The sequence below is a fragment of the Suncus etruscus genome, chromosome X (assembly GCF_024139225.1).
Source record: "Suncus etruscus isolate mSunEtr1 chromosome X, mSunEtr1.pri.cur, whole genome shotgun sequence".
NCBI lineage: Eukaryota > Metazoa > Chordata > Mammalia > Eulipotyphla > Soricidae > Suncus > Suncus etruscus.
Window position 1 is genome coordinate 96,235,051 of NC_064868.1, and position 14,405 is coordinate 96,249,455.

At 36.5% G+C, this 14,405-nt stretch overlaps 2 protein-coding genes across 2 annotated transcripts in view; both read left to right on the forward strand.

Moving 5' to 3' along the window:
* The window catches only part of VAMP7 (vesicle associated membrane protein 7), a 1,102,798-nt gene that overhangs the window by 375,498 nt on the left and 712,895 nt on the right, over positions 1–14,405 (forward strand). The window lies entirely within an intron of this gene.
* The window catches only part of MORC4 (MORC family CW-type zinc finger 4), a 102,113-nt gene that overhangs the window by 62,351 nt on the left and 25,357 nt on the right, over positions 1–14,405 (forward strand). Inside the window, exon 10 of the mRNA XM_049766723.1 lies at positions 12,665–12,748. Within this exon, the coding sequence (XP_049622680.1) occupies positions 12,665–12,748 (84 nt within the window). The remainder of the gene's footprint in view (positions 1–12,664; positions 12,749–14,405) is intronic.

Consider the following 14,405-nt stretch of genomic DNA (forward strand, 5'->3'; position numbering starts at 1 on the left):
ACACAGAACATGAATAACCCCTGGTATGATTCCCCTTCAGAACCTCAAAATATTAAATTAAGAATCTAGAAATAGGGGCCAGAGAGATAATACAGTGGTCAGGGAGTTTTTCTTGCATGTGGCCAACCCAGGCTTTATCTCTGGCACCCCATGTGTTTCCCAAACACTGCCAGGGATGATCCCTGACTTTAGAGCCAAGGGTAAGCCTTGAACACCACTGGGTGCTCAAAAAATTATGGGAATAATTTGGGATCACAGCTTCACCCTCCTTCACCCACTATAAGCTTTTCCTTATAGAGTTATAGATCCTACTTTAAAATAAATTTTCTTTTGAATGAAAGGTATCTTGTATTTACAGCAGAGTAATTTTGTTAACCTTTCCATAACTATAGAATTTTGTGTGTCCAATAGTGTTCTTTAATTTTATAATACCTGCTTTTTCCCTTTCAATTCAGTTTAGCAGGCTTTTGTGTTGCTATACATTCTCAAGAAACGTATTGGTCTCCTGTGTATGCCATTGATGTTTACTCCATCATGTAGAAAGCTCTTGACAGGTATTTCTTAGATTATCTTGTATCTATTCATGGATTCTGCTAAAATGACTATGGAGAACTGAATCACATTGTTAATATTTTGAAAGAGCTTTTTGAGTGAATTAATATTCTGGAACATTAACAAAGGTTGTCTCACCACAAACTTGGCTTTTTCTCTAGAGCATTCCTATCATAGCACTGATTATCCAAGTGGTGGCACCTTTTGAAATCTGGATAAAATGATAATTTTCATAATTAAGTCTCAATTCCTTTTAAAATCATTATACAAGATATTAGAATATACTGCACAAAGCAAAAGCAGTGTCAAAAAGAAGCAGTGCAAGCATGCGTTAGGAAGCAAGAAAGGGTATAAATAAGTATCCTAACATCAAAATATATGTAACTAGATAAAGACTTAAATGTAAACCCAAATCAGGCAAGGATAAAGGAAATAATATGGGTAGGAAGAATCAACATCATCAAAATGTCTATGTTACCTAAATTACTATACAGATTCAATGCAATCCCTATCCAAATTCAGACATCATTTTTAAGGACTTAGAACAATCAATTATAAAATTTGTATGGAACCATAAGAAACCCAGGTTAGGCTAATCCATACTGAAAAATAAGAAACTAGGTGTGGGGGGGCATTTCTTTACCTAACCTGAATTTTTACTATAAAGCCATAGTGATCAAAATGGCATGATATTGGAACAAAGACTTCCAATCTCAGACCAATGGCTCAGAATAGAATACCCAGTGACACGGCCCCAAATATATAGGCAACTAATATTTAACAAAGGTGTTAACAATCTGAAATGGAACAGACGGTCTCTCCAACAAATGATGTTGGAACAGTTGGATAACTACCTGTAGGAAATGAAAGATTGAACCATTCCTCATACCTTACACAAAAGTCAACTCAAAATAAATTAATGATCTTGAAATCAGATCTGAATCTATAATGTTCATAGAAGGAAAAATTGTATCTTCATTCTCATTTGTTTCCAGCAATCTTTCGGTTTCCTCTTTGACCAACTGGGTGTTTAGTAGTGAGTCATTAAGTTCCAAGTGTTTGAGTTATCTTCCATTTTTCGTTGTAAATAATATCCATTTTCAAAGCTTTGTGGTCTGATATATTATTTCTGTCTTCTTGATTTTATGGAGTTATTGTTACACAAGATGATCTATTTTATAGAATACCCCATGTACATTGGAATGGAATGTGTTCCCATTTATACCCTTTTGGGGTATAAAGCACCCTATATATTTAGGCTAGATTCACTTCCTTCAATGCCAATGTTTCTCTATTGAGTTTTTGCCTAGTTGATCTATGTAGCAGTGATAGGGGAGTGATAGAATTTCCTATTACCATGGTTTTGTTGTTACTGTATTCTCCTCTATTAGCAGTTGTTTTAATTATTTGGAGGGACAACAAATAGGTGAATATATTTTGAATTGGTTATACTTGTCTTTTACAGCCTTTTAAAATTTGAAGTCTATGTTATTTGATATAAGTATAGCCATTTTGCCATTTTTTCATTGTTTTATTGTAAGAGTGTTTTCCAGACTTTATCTTTGAATCTGTATTTACTTAACTGTTCAGGTTTGTATGGTGTAGTCTTCAGAAAGTTGGTTTTAGTTATATAATATGTCCTGCTGCTCTGTGTGTCTTGGTTGGTGAATTCAGGCCATAAATATTATGTGATACCACTGAGATGGACTGTAGTATCACAAGCATTTTGTAAAAAAATTTGAGTATGTAGTTTATTTTGTTTTTTAAAAAAGCTCCTTTAATGTTTTTTTGTAGAACTGATTGTAAGGCTATAAAGTCCCAAAATTCTTGCTTGTCTACAAAGCTCTGTATAGTTCTTTCAAGTAAGAATGTTAATCTAGCTGGATAGGGTATTTTAATAAGCATCTCATTTTATGAAGTTCTTTTTTATATCCATTCTCTTCTGACCAAAAGAGGTATTTAATATATCTTTTGTAAATCTTATGAAATGACATTTAAAAGCAAATTAATTCTTTGCTTTTACTGCTTGCAATATTCTCTGGCTTTGGCTTTTGTCATTCTGAAGCACAATGTAGCATAGCATACTTTTTTGTTTTGTTTTGTTTTGTTTTGTTTATTGGGCCACACCTGGCAGAGCTCAGGGGTTACTCCGGGCTCAGAAATCACTCCTGGCAGGCTCAGGGGACCATATGGGATACCAAGAATTGAACCCAGGTCCATCCAGGGTCAGCCGCCTGCAAAACAAATGACTTACCTCTGGCTCTCATAGCATACTATCATTTGGATTTATTTTGTGTGGGACTCTTCCAATCTCTTGAATCTGGGTGCCTGTATTCCTCAACTTAAGGAAATTCTCCGTTGAGATTTTGTTGACTTGTTCTCCTTCAATCAGACCTTTTTCTTGTGCTGTAATAAGTCTTATCTGTTCCTCTTAAACCTACCCATAATTCTCTTGTGTACTTTTCATTTATTTTTAACTCTTTCCCCCCCTCATTTTTGGTGATTTTTGGAGGTTACTGTAATGCATCATGGAACTAATCTTTTCCTCAACTGTTAATCTCTCAATTTTCATTGTAGTTTTCTCATTCCTCTATAATTTCTTGTGTTTTATTGCCTATATGTTCATTGTTTCCTTGAGCTCATTAAATATCTTTATCATGGTATATCTAAATGGATTGTATGTGAGTTTATAGTGTTTATAGTTTATAGTGTGATTTTGCAGCTCACACCTCTTTAATGAATCAGTCCTTAGGAGACTCTAAGATTATGGGCTACCATATAGGGATATTAGTCTCTGCATTGTGAGGTTAAATAAACGTGGTCTTACATGGCCATGAAAGTAGTTGTGCAAATCACGATAAAGATGAGTTAGTTGTGTAATTCTTTTTTTTTTTTTTTTGTGGTTTTTTTTTGGGTCACACCCGGCAGTGCTCAGGGGTTACTCCTGGCTCCATGCTTAGAAATTGCTCCTGGCAGGCACGGGGGACCATATGGGACGCCGGGATTCAAACCGATGACCTTCTGCATGAAAGGCAAATGCCTTACCTCCATGCTATCTCTCCGGCCCAGTAATTCTTGATAATTGGTTTCTGTTGTAGTGCAAGGACTGTCACACTGGAGAATGATGTAGGATACTTATCTGGGTGGATCCACAGTTGAATAAGGCACAGTTTTAGGTGCATACAAATTCCCCCAAGGATCTTTGCGGGAGCATAGGGGCTGTTGGATGGTGAATAGCATAGGGTACTAATCTGATAACAGACCAAATCATTAAAAAATCTACCATTTCTGGACTTGAGTTAGACCTCATGTGATCAGACATTGACTTTCCAATCCCAAACTCTGGATCCCAACCTTGTAAGTGGGAGCCAAAAATCAAACTCCCTCCAAGGGAGTCCCTAATACCACTCTGGCACCAACTTGCACCAAGGTAGGTTCATACAACACCCTGGCGACGAGGAAACAGCAACAACTTGATCTAAGGGCAAGTTTCCCTACCTCATCACCTAATGGTGCGATGAAATCATGACACTCCATCCTAGGATCTGTGCAAAAACCATGATCACTAATTACAGAAGACCAACTACAACTGCCACTGAGCAGAACTTTTCCTGGGACCATACAAAAGACTATCCTAGACTTCATCCTCGGATCTGTCAAAACTAAGATCTCTAATAACAGCGGACTGAATATGACAACCAAGACTGATCAGAACATTTCCTGGCACCATAAAGATATTGGGGTTTGACAATGAACATGTCTGGAGCTTATAGTCGGTCTCATGACAGTATGCTTCAAGGGTAGAGGCATTCTTTATCTCTTAGGGCAAGAGAATTTCCTTTCTAATTTTCCCAGTACTTACTGTGCCTATGCTAAAGCAAGCAAACAAAAATAAATAAATAAAAACTTGCCACATCAGCCTCCCCCCTTTTTTTCTTTCCTTTTTTCCCTTTTTCTTTCTTTGTCTTTTTTTATTCTTTTAGATTTATATTTATAGCTTATAGACAGGGGCTCCTGCCAGCTTTCTTTTCTTTTTTTTTAACAGAACCATAGAACATAAATCATTTTGTTCAGCCTCATAATTGTATGGCTTCCTACAAATTGAGAAAAAAAAGTGGATGGTACTAGGGGCAAATAGGTCTCATGAGCATTGAGTGGAAATAAAAAATGATCATACCTAAATACCCAAACCAAAGTCAATAACAATAGAATCAAGAGATCCAAACTACAACAAGCTATACACAAAAGAGGCTGTTACACTAGCATTTCAGGGGCTAAAAGTGGAGGTATGTAATGCATGCTGGGAACAGTGGCAGAGGGAGGTCAACAGTGGTGATGGGAATTGTGCTAATTCACTGTCACTATGTACCTTAAATATAGCTGTGAAAGACTTGTAATTCACATTGGTCTCAATAAAAATTAAAAAAAAACCTACCATTTCTCTTCTAGACAGTTCAATTCACTTACAGTTAAAATAGTTATTGATAGGGTCTAGAGAGAATAAGGTAAGGTGTTTGCCATACAGGTGGCTGACCTGGGTTCTATCCATAGCACTTCATATGTTCCCCCAACCCTGCCAGGAATGATTCTTGAGTACCACCAGGTGTGACTCAAACAGGGAAATAGTTACTGATATATATTTATTGCATAACTTTGCTGTTTTCTATGTGACTTGAGAATAATTTGCCCCTTATTTTTCATCTCTCTCATCTTTCGTGTTCAGTTGTGTTTTCAAGATGAAATAAGTTATTCTGTTGTTTTCATTTGTACATGTATTGCAGCTATTATTATGTAAGGTCGCCATGAGAGCTACACCATCTGGTGAGCAGGAGCAGCAGTCTGCACTCAGAGCTCTGATTCCAGATATTTGGAGCACGGAGTCATTTTTTGGCCTCTTCTGCCTCCTGCAAATTGCTTTTAAATGTGTATGCTGTTGCTGGCTTCAGAGTCCAGGGTGGGATAGTTCTTACTGTGCTAGGAGGTGAAAATTTACCAGCTTACCACCCAAGCATTCTCTTGGAAGTTACAGTCCTTCAATAGATAATATAGTTTCAAAACAGTTAATTCTGACAGTTTCTACTAGTGCATTAGGGAAGCATATTCTGGTGCCTTCTACTTCAATTTTATCAGAATTGTGCCTATCTTTCTGTTTCATTTTAGGGAGGATCTGGGTGTTCACAGAACTTAGTCCTGGCTCTCAGACTCAGGAATCACTGATGGTGGGCTCCTGGGACTATATGGGTTGCTGGGGATCAAACCTGAGTTGGCCTCATTCAAGGTACTTAAGTGCCTTCTCTCTAGCTGCCCATCTTCTTTTAAAGAAGAAGCAGCTTGTTATCTGTGACTTGAATAGATAATTAAATAATACATAAAAGTGTTGGTAGTTTGGAAGAGAGTCAGAGCTTTTGCAGAGGTTATATATTATTTAGTCTTCTCTGTACAGTTACGGTCTGAGTAAAGTGCACAAAAGAAGCATTCCTCTTAAGAGAAGAGGTCTACAAAATTCTTGAATACAAGTTCAGGAGTTAAGAAAATTTTACATTTGTAGTATTTCAGCTGTGTACAATGCTACTTTAAGTTCTACTCCTGGGGTTTAGAATTAAATAAGAATTTGTCATTAGATAATTAGCAGTGTTCAAAGTAAGATGTTGCAGCATTGTACACTGAGACTCAGGCATATAAACTTTTAATTAAATATAATAAAAATAAATATATACTATGGAATACTAAAGTAAGAATAATAATGAAATCAGATTTATGGAATAATTAGGTAAGAAAATATGCAACAATAAAATTTGCTGCCACCTAGATAGTTCTGGAGAGTATCATGATGAGTGAAGTTAGTCAGAGAGAGGGATAGATGCAGAATGGTCTCTCTCATGTGGAAAATCAAGAACTATAGTAGGGGAATAATAACTGTCTAAAGGCATTATAAATGAGGAACATGATAACTGTTCTCAGCAGGAAGCTTGACACTGGAATTGGTAAGGGGATAGGAAAAAGTAGTTCAAGGAAGGGAACCCTATTAAAATGGTGGAGAGGGAAGAAATGCCTGCCATTGAAGTAGATTGGTGTGGTGGGGACATTGATAAAGGAAGGTGACACATTGAAGGAATTGGTGTTGTTGAAACAATGTATGCCTGAAACCCAATCATGAATGAATACCATATTTTTGGTACCATAAGATGCACATTTTTACCCCTAAAGGTGGGGGGAAGTGTTATGTTCTCTTTATTGTGCAGACATACCACATAGTGTGAGCAATTAGATTAATGCACTTTCACTGTCACATATAGAGCTTTTTTTAAGACTATTTGATCGCTGCTGTGACTTTTATTTTTTCTATTTTTCTCATCTAAAAACTTTGTGCATCTTATTGTCAGGTGCATTGTATAGAGCAAAAAATACAGTATGTAACTTTGGAATGTGTATATATTTATAAAATAAAATTTAAAAAATATCAAATCAAATAAAAGTAAGATGCAGGTTTTTCTTACCTTCATTTATGCCATGTCTATAGTTACTCACTTCAGAAAAATCAAAGGAAAAATTACCATAACCAGAACTCTGGTACAGCTTCCCCTAATGGCTATGGTTCATCAACATATGATGAAGAAAAACTTTATAGACTTTTTTAAATAGCAATTTCTTTATATAAGCATCCTGATTACAAAAAAGTTCATAGTTGGGTTTCAGTTATCAAAAGTACACCAACCTTCAGCAGTGTAACTGTTCCACCACCAGTGTTCCCCCATTTCCCTCTTCCCCCACTTCCTCTATTTATCTCTCACTATCATTTCACACTAGTAGTACAGTTATTTCTCTTAACTGCTCTTCCATTGTGTAAATTACCGTAGTTTCTTTGGCAACTCATTTGTTATCAGGAATCTGGGTTATTTTCAGCTTCTGACTATTTTAAATAGAGCTGGGATGAAAATAGAAGTGCAGAGGACATTTTTGTATTATGTTTCTGTGTTCCTAGGGGTATATCCCTACGAGTGGCATTGCTGTATTATATGGGAGCTCAATTCTCAGTTTTTTGAGGAACAACCATGTTTTGCAGAAAGTCTGGATTTGCCAGCATTTCCACTAACAATGAATGAGAGTTCTTTCTCACCACATACACGCGAGAACTGATTCTTATTATCTTTGTGATATATGCCAGTCTCTAATGTGAGATAACATCACATAGTTGTTTTGAATTGCAATTCCCTGATTATTAATGATCTGGAACATTTTTCATGTGCCTCTTGGCCATTGGTATTTCTTCTTTGAAGAAATGTCTGTTCATTTTTCCCCCATTTTTGATGGGGTTAGATCGTTTTCTCGTTAAATTCTGTCAGTACCTTGTATATCTTAGACATTAGCCACTTACCTAATGGGTATTGGGTGAATAGTCTCACCCATTCCATGGGTAGCCTTTGTATCTTAATAACTATTTCCTTTGAAGTGCAGAAGCTTCTCAGTTTAATGTAGTCACATTTGTTGATCTCTTCTTCCACTTGCTTGGAGAGTGGTGTTTCTTCCTTGTAGTGTCTCATTGAAGTTTCTTGTAATTCACAGTCATAATGTGTTTTACCTATGTTTTCTTCTATATACCTTATAATTTCAGGTTTGATATCAATATCTTCACTCCATTTTGTTTTAACCTTTATTCTTGGGTGTTAGACCTTATGAAATGCTTTCTCTGCATCTATGGATATGATCATGTGGTTTTATTTTTCTTTGAGCTGATGTGGTATGTTACATTGATTGACTTGCATATGTTAAATCATTCTTGCATCTCTGGGAAGAACGCTAGTTGGGCATGGTGTATATATAACCTGTGTGATGAGTGTTGGATCCTATTTGTTAGGATTTTGTTGAATATTTTTTCAACTGTGTTTTTGTTTCATCTCTTTCTGGTTTTGGTAACAGGGTGATGATAGATTTATAGATACTATTTTGGAGTGTTTCTGTTTCTTCAATTTCTTGGAAGAACCTGAAAAGAATTGGCAGTAGGTCCTCTCGGAAGGTTTGAAAGAATTTGTTAGTAAATCCATCTGGACCTGAGCTTTTGTTTTTGGAAAGACTTTTGGTTATTATTTTAATTCCTCTTTAGTGATTGGTCTATTCAAGCATGCTAGATCACTTTTGTTTAACCTTTGAAGGTTATAAGAGTCCAATGTTTTATTTACTTCCTCCAGATTTTGTTTTGTGGCATAGAATTTCTTATAGTATAATTTTAATACCCTTTGAATTTCTGTATTGTTTGTAGGAATCTTCCCCTTTTCACTTCTCTCTCCCTTTCTTTTATATTTTATTTTTTTTGGGGGGGGGGGAAACACCCAGCAATGATCATGGTCTCCTCCTGTCTCTTAACTCAGAAATTACTCCTGGAAGACTCAAAGAATCATATGCAATGTCAGGGATTAAACCCAGGTTCATCCCGGGTGGGCAGTGTGCAAGGAGAATGCCCTACCACTGTGCTATTGCTCCCCCCCTCTCTTTTTCTTTGTGAGTTTTGCTATTAGTTTATTGATCTTGTTTTTCCCCAAAGAGCCAATTCTTGCTTTTACTGATTTTCCAAATAGTGTTTTGGATTTTTAATTCATTAATTTCTGTTCTAAGTGCTATTATTTTCTTCATTCTGCCTAGTTTTGTTTCATTTTCTTAATCATTTTCCAATTTTATAAGCTGTGCCATTATTTATGTAAGCTCCTATTCCTTCTTAATACAGCTTTATCTGTGTCCAAGAAATTCTGATAATTTTTGTCTTCATTCTCTTTTGTTTCCAGAAATCTATTGATTTCTTCTTTGACTCTCAGACTCACTGGTTATTCAGAAGTGAGATGTTTAATTTCCAGCTGTTAATATTTTTTCCTCTGTGTCTGTTATTCACTTCTAATTTCAGTGTATTATTATCTATGAAGGTAGTTTATATAATTTCTGTCCTCTTTATTTTATGTTTAATGATCTAGTATGTGGTCTATTTTGGAGAAAGACCCATATTCACTGGAGAAGAATGTATATCCAGTTTTCTGGGGATGGAGATCTATATATAAATGCTCGGTCAATTTCTTCCATTTATTTTTTCAGAACTACTGTATTTTTTTTTTGGTTTTTGGGCTACACCCATTTGACACTCCGGGGTTACTCCTGGCTATACGCTCAGAAATTGCCCCTGGCTTGGGGGGACCATGTGGGATGCCGGGGGATCGAACCACGGTCCGTCCTACGCTAGCGCTTGCAAGGCAGACACCTTACCTCTAGTGCCACCTTCCCGGTCCCAGAACTACTATATTCTTGTTAGGTTCAACTTGGTTGACCTATCAAGGGGAGACAAGGATATGTAGAATGTTGAAGTCTCCCAATTTTATTGTGTTGCTTTTGATATTTTCCTTCAAATATTTCAGCAGTTATTTTAAATATTTTTCTGGTCCTTCTTTGTGTGCATTTATGTTCAGAGTGTGGTTTCTTCCTGTTGTGCATATGCCTTGAATAATAAGAGATGTCTATCTCCATCCCATAACTTTTTAAGTTTACAGTCTGTGTCATCTGATATTAGTATGGTCATGGCAGCCTTTATAAAGGAATTTTTTGCCTGAATAATTTCCTCCAATCTTTGATTTTGAGATTCTGTTCTAAAAGTTGGTGTGTTTTTTTTAGACAGAAAAAGTTTTGATTTAGCTTTTTTTTGATTCAGCTTTTTTTATCTTTTTTGACAATTTGTGTCTCTTAATTAGTGCATTTAGTCCATGGATGTTGAGAGGGATAATCATCATGGGATTCCATGTTATCTTTTAGTTTGGTATGTCTATTCATTTGTCTCATCTTAAAGTAGACATTTCATTTTGTCCCTAAGGCTGGTTTTGAGTCTGTAAATTTTATGACCTGTTGTTTATCTGTGAAGGTGTGTAAACTTCCTTCAAGCCTGAATGTAAGTCTGGTTGGGTGAAGTACTCTTGGCAATGCATTCATTTCGTTGAGTTCTATCACTATATCCCACCACTGCTTTTGGGCCCCGAGTGTTTTTTTGTTGTTGTTTGTTTGGGTTTTTTTGGGTGACAAATCTGCTGTAAATCTTAGGGATGCTCCTTTGAATGTAATTTCTCTTTGGGGGGATTTGTTTGGGACCATGCCCAGGGGTTGCTCCTGGCTTGGGGGACCATATGGGATGCCCAAGGATCAAACCATTGTCCATACTAAGCTAGCGCTTAGAAGGCAGACACCATACTGCTTGCGCCACTGCTCTGGCTCCAATAATTTCACTTTTTTATCTTGCTGTTCTCAGTATCCCATTCCTATCTGTGGATTCATTGTGATTAGAATGTGTCTTGGGTGCTTTTCTTTGGATCTCTTTTGGCTGGTACTCCTCAGGTATGCAGGATTTGTTTGCATGCACTCTTTATTTCTGGGAGCTTCTCTGCAATAATGTCCTTGACTGTTCATACTTCGTGTGTGTTTTCTTCCTGAGTCTCTGGGATGCCAATGATTCTTACTTTGTTTCTTTTGAGTTTATTAAAGACTTCTATTTTCATCTGTTCACATTTTGAGGTTTTTCCCATTGCCTGATCATTTGTTTTACAACTTCTTCTGTTGTATGGAGTTGCTATACATCTCATGTTCCAGATCTCACTGATTCTGTCTTCAGCCACTGTTACTTTGTTAAAGAGGCTTTCCAGAGAAGTTTCCATGTTGTCCAAGTTTTTCAATCTTGTTATTTCAGTTTGAAGTTTTCTCATAACTTCTTGATTCTTATTTGTGGCACATTCAGTTTGTTCCATGTTTTTTTTTAAAGTTCTATAAACATCCTCCATATAGCTTCTCTAAATTTCTTATCTGAGAAGCTGAATTGGTGGTTGTTAATTTTTGGGTAATCAGAGCTACTATCATCATTCTCTAAGCATGGCGGAGGTCTGCGTTGTTTCCCCCATTGTCACAGTTGTAGTGTAGTGTTTTCTTTGTCCAGTACTGACATTCATTGACTAGGAGGAGTGTGTGGCTGCAGAATAGAGCAGCTGCACTACCTGGCTCCCTGCCTCAGGCTCTTTTGGTTCACCTGGGCAGAGCCAACATGCCTTCCAGGTGCCAATGCTGCTGTCATCCCCGCAGCTGCTATTGCCATGATGTGGGGCTCCTCCTCTCTGTATATAGATTTTTTAAGTTAGAAATTATTTGCCTTTTTGATGAGAAGATTTAGTATTTTTAAATTTTTTATAGAAACCATTGTCATTTACAAATCTCTTCATATTTGTTTTTCAGATATACAGTCTATAAGGGCCAATCCCACTACCAGTGTTGACCTCCATCTACCACTGTTCCCAGAGTGCATCCCATGCCAGCACCCTCTGTCCCCTAGCCTACCAGCATAGCAGGCCCAATTTAAGTTTTTTTTGGGGGGAGGAGGGTCACACCCAGCAGCGCTCAGGTGTCTCTCCTGGTTCCAAGCTCAGAAATTGCTCCTGACATGCTCGGGGGACCATATGGGATGCCGGGATTTGAACCACCATCCTTCTGCATGCAAGGCAAATGCCCTACCTCCATGCTATGTCTCCGGCCCCCTAATTTAAGTTTTTATTGTTAAATTTGTGTCTCATTATTTCTTCATTGTTGACTCTGGCTTAGATACTTAGTTCTGTCCTTTCTTAAAACACCACCAATGCATCTGAGACCTTTTGGTCCCTGTTCCCCATCCTTTCATGTTTCTGAGAGGATTCAGTTTTTTTCTCTGAGTTCAACATGATCCTGAATTGTTTCCTTGTAGTCATCTGATAATCAAGTAATTTCCCTTCAACACATTAGTATTTGCCTCTGTCCTAGCTTTTCGGTTTAGCAGTTTGACATATGGTAATGTCAATCATCTTTATCATGACTCTAAAATGTACCAAAATATTGAGGTCATCATATTTTATAGACTCAAAACCCTGTTTCCTTTTCAACCAAAGTCACTTTTGACAATTTGACTTGGTTTTTGGCATATGATATATAAAGGCAGTGGTATCTTATACTAGTTTCATAAAGTGTAGATGTTCAAAACTATGCCTAATATTCTAAATTGTTGGCTTTTATTAAGTGATAGTATATTGTTATAAATGTTGAACATTAACATATTTCTTCAATTTTCTTTTAGGTTGACAATAAATGCTCTTGCTAAGAAGCTCAATGCTTATTGGAAAGAAAATTTTGATAACTCAGTCATCGCAAGGCCCATACCGTGAGTAGTAAATAACTGAATCTGAAAGTGGCTATGGCATTAACATTGTTTGACATTAGGTATTACTTTTGGTTAAAATACAGAGAATGTACTATGAACAAAGGGAAGAATACATTCTTGGGGGAGGAAGCACACCCAGTGTGCACACCCACGAGCTATTCCTTGCCCTGTGCTCCAGGGGTGCTCCTTGTAGTGCTTAGAGAACCAGGCAATGTTGAGGATTCAACCCAATTCTCTTATGCATGGCTTTCACTAAGCCCATTTTCCAATGCAGGTGAATTTTTCTTACAAAAGTTCAATTTAGTAAAAATAGAAAATCATAAGTACTAATTTTATTTTATTATATAGTCACCATAAAATTAATCATTCATGATTTGGGTTTTAGGCATAGTGTTCCAACACCAATCCTTCACTAGTGTCTAGTTCCCTCAACCAATCTCCTTACCCTATTTGCCTCCCTATCTGCTTCGTCAAGAGGCAAACACACAAATATATATAAATGTTTGTTCTGGTTTACAGTACCATTGCCGATGAAGTTTCATACATAACATCTTAACAGCCTTCAGTAACACTTCCTCCTCCTCTTTGTTGAACACTTTCCTCCACCATAAGTGTTTCCTATTCTAACTCCAGCCACCTCATGGGGCCTGTTTACTAATGAATGCCAATTCTCAAGTTAGTTTTTTTATTGTTTTTGAGTATTTATTATCCTACCATTATGTTTCTTTATGTGCACATGAGAAAGATCATTCTGTATCACTCTTTCCTTCTATCTAACTTCGCTCAGTATGATATTCTATAGTTCACTGCATCTATCAGAAAATTGCATAAATTACCTTTTCTTATGGCCAAGTGTATCCATTGTGTATCTGTACCCTAGTTTCTTAACCCAGTCATCTATTATTGAACATTTGGTTTGTTTCCAAATTTTAGCTATTGTGGATAATGTTGCAAGAAACACAAAGAAAACACTATAGTACAACTGTGAGAATGGGGAAACAACGCAGACCTCCACCATGCTTAGAGAATGATGATAGTACCTCTGATTACCCAAAAAGTACCAACCACCAATTTAGCTTCGCAGATAAAAACTTGAGAGAAGCGATATGGAGGATGTTCATAATGCAAATAATTTTTCTCCTTTTTGTTTTTGGATCCTTATGGTATATTCCAAGAAGTGGAGTTGCTGGGTCAAATGGTCAGTTTGTAGATTTTTATGACTGATTTTTTGCATAAATTCTTTTTTTTCATAGAGAAAGGAAAATAAATTTATTTTCAGAGCATCAATTTCTTTACACTGATGAAAGGTGGTGTGAACTTCATGACTGAAAATCAATTACAAACATGTTTGTAACTATGGTGCTTAAATAATGAAGTTAAAAAATAATTTATTTGCATTAGTATTACTGATAATACTTGATATTTAAAGTTACTGTAGATTATACAAGCTTTATAGAAGTCAATAAAATTCAATGATACCAAGTTTTTTGATTGTTTTGTGGATAATAGACACATTTTTCTATTTCTGTTGCCCAATGCCAAAGTACTTTCTGATTATGACATTTTAATTTTTTAATAGTATCTTTACTTGAACACCTTGATTACAAACATGATTGTAATTAGGTTTCAGTCATGTAAAGAACACGCCCCTTTACCA